Genomic DNA, 1,868 nt, shown 5'->3' on the forward strand with positions numbered 1-1,868 from the left:
CCAGACAGTTGTATCAGCGACCAATATAGTAAAAACAGTGCATACAATGCATATGTAGACACATGTTTACTTTTAAAAATCTTGGAGGTCAAAGGGAAAAAAATTAAAAACTTAAAATACAGTTTTCATTAGCTCATAAACATGAATAAAATCATTCTTCTTGATATTCAAGCACATTTTGTCTGATATTTTCTAATGTAAAAATTTCCCTGTATGGATTTTATATTGTATAATGGATTGTGAATGTCACAAGTGAATTTTTAAATAGAGAAAGTCTACAAAGGGAAATAAGGGGCTTTTTATAAGCCTTGATTTAAATTGCACAAAATAAAATACAGAAGTATTATACCGGACAGAAATTCTGGAGAATATTTATACAAGGGTTAGAAGAAAACCACTTCATTGGTGAATTACTTGATAGAACATAAAAAATGAGAATAATCCATTATCCTTCCTCTTAGATTATTACCATTAAATGGTTGCTTAAACTGGGATTGTGAGAAGCATTGCACTGGAAAAACATTTAAAAATCATTAAAAAATTATGACTGTGTAATTGAAATGTTGCTTAATAGCGTAATGTTCATGCTGGTAGTTTAATTTAATTATAAATTTAAAAAGGAGCTAGTCATATCTGTCCCTTCTTGATTATTTACTGTGAGTGAATATTGATTTACTTTTCAGCTTGAGCAGAGATTTCTTCACTTCTTTGTTCCTCAGGGTGTACACCATAGGGTTTAGAAGAGGTGTCAGCACTGTGTAGAAAACTGCCACAACTCCATCCACAGCATCCTTAGAGCCTGGCCTCAGGTAAATGAAAACACCAGGGCCAAAGAAACAAAAGACCACAGTGCAGTGAGAGGCACAGGTCTGAAAGGCTCTGTGTCTCCCCTCTGAGGTGCGGATCTTCAGGATGGAACAGACAATGGACACATAGGACAACACTATCAGGAGAAAGCAGCCTGAAGCCACTACCCCGATATTGAAAAAGATCACCATCTCATTGGCAGAAGTGTCTGCACAGGCCAGGTTGAGGATGGGCGGTGCATCACAGAAGTAATGCTGGATCTGGTTGGACCCACAGTAGGGCAAACGGAACGTCAATACGGTCTGGAAAGCAGAGTGCAGAGAGCCACTGAGCCACGTGGTTGTGGCCAGGAGGGCACACCTTCTCCCACTCATCATGCTGCTGTACCTGAGTGGGTAACTGATGGCCAGGTAGCGGTCATAGGACATGACAGTGTAGAGGAAACACTCGGTGCTCCCCAGAAAGTGGAAGGAGTAGAGCTGGGCCACACAGCTGTGGAAGGAGATAGTCTTGCCTCCTGGGGAGACCAAGGTCATCAGCATTTTGGGCACAGTGACTGTGGAGAACCACATGTCAATGAAGGACAGGTTGGTCAGGAAGTAGTACATGGGGGTGTGGAGGTGGGAATCTACCAGGATCACCAGCAGGATGAGCAAGTTCCCCACCACAGTGAACACATAAATCACCAAGAAGATTCCAAAGAGAAGGGTGTCCAGTGGTGCTGCGTGGGGAAGGCCCATGAGGATGAATGTTGTCACGAGGCTCAAGTTTGCCATTTCTTCTCATCTATGTTGCTTTGTCCCTATAGGAAGAAAGGCACATCCAACATTTACTGTGAACATATTTCCTATGAAATATGGCGACTCCTTTTTCCCTGGTGGAGAACACAGCAGGTAAATTGTCATTTATCTTTTTCTTAGCACTTTTGCTTCAACATGGGACTTTAAAGAGGAATGGTCACTTCCTTATTTCAGTACCCAAATCAGCCAAATAGAAAGGAATCAGTCAAATAAAAAAGGGAAATAAATTCATATAAAATCCACCAAATAGAAAGGAGGAGT

At 40.9% G+C, this 1,868-nt stretch overlaps 1 protein-coding gene across 1 annotated transcript; it reads right to left on the minus strand.

Moving 5' to 3' along the window:
• Positions 1-647: 647 nt before the first annotated feature.
• Positions 648-1,583, minus strand: LOC106832807 (olfactory receptor 10G7). The gene has a single exon (XM_070491501.1). It carries the CDS (start codon positions 1,581-1,583, stop codon positions 648-650), a length of 936 nt encoding a protein of 311 aa, XP_070347602.1.
• Between the last annotated feature and the right edge of the window lie 285 nt (positions 1,584-1,868).

The sequence above is a fragment of the Equus asinus genome, chromosome 20 (genome assembly GCF_041296235.1).
Source record: "Equus asinus isolate D_3611 breed Donkey chromosome 20, EquAss-T2T_v2, whole genome shotgun sequence".
Taxonomy (NCBI): Eukaryota; Metazoa; Chordata; class Mammalia; order Perissodactyla; family Equidae; genus Equus; species Equus asinus.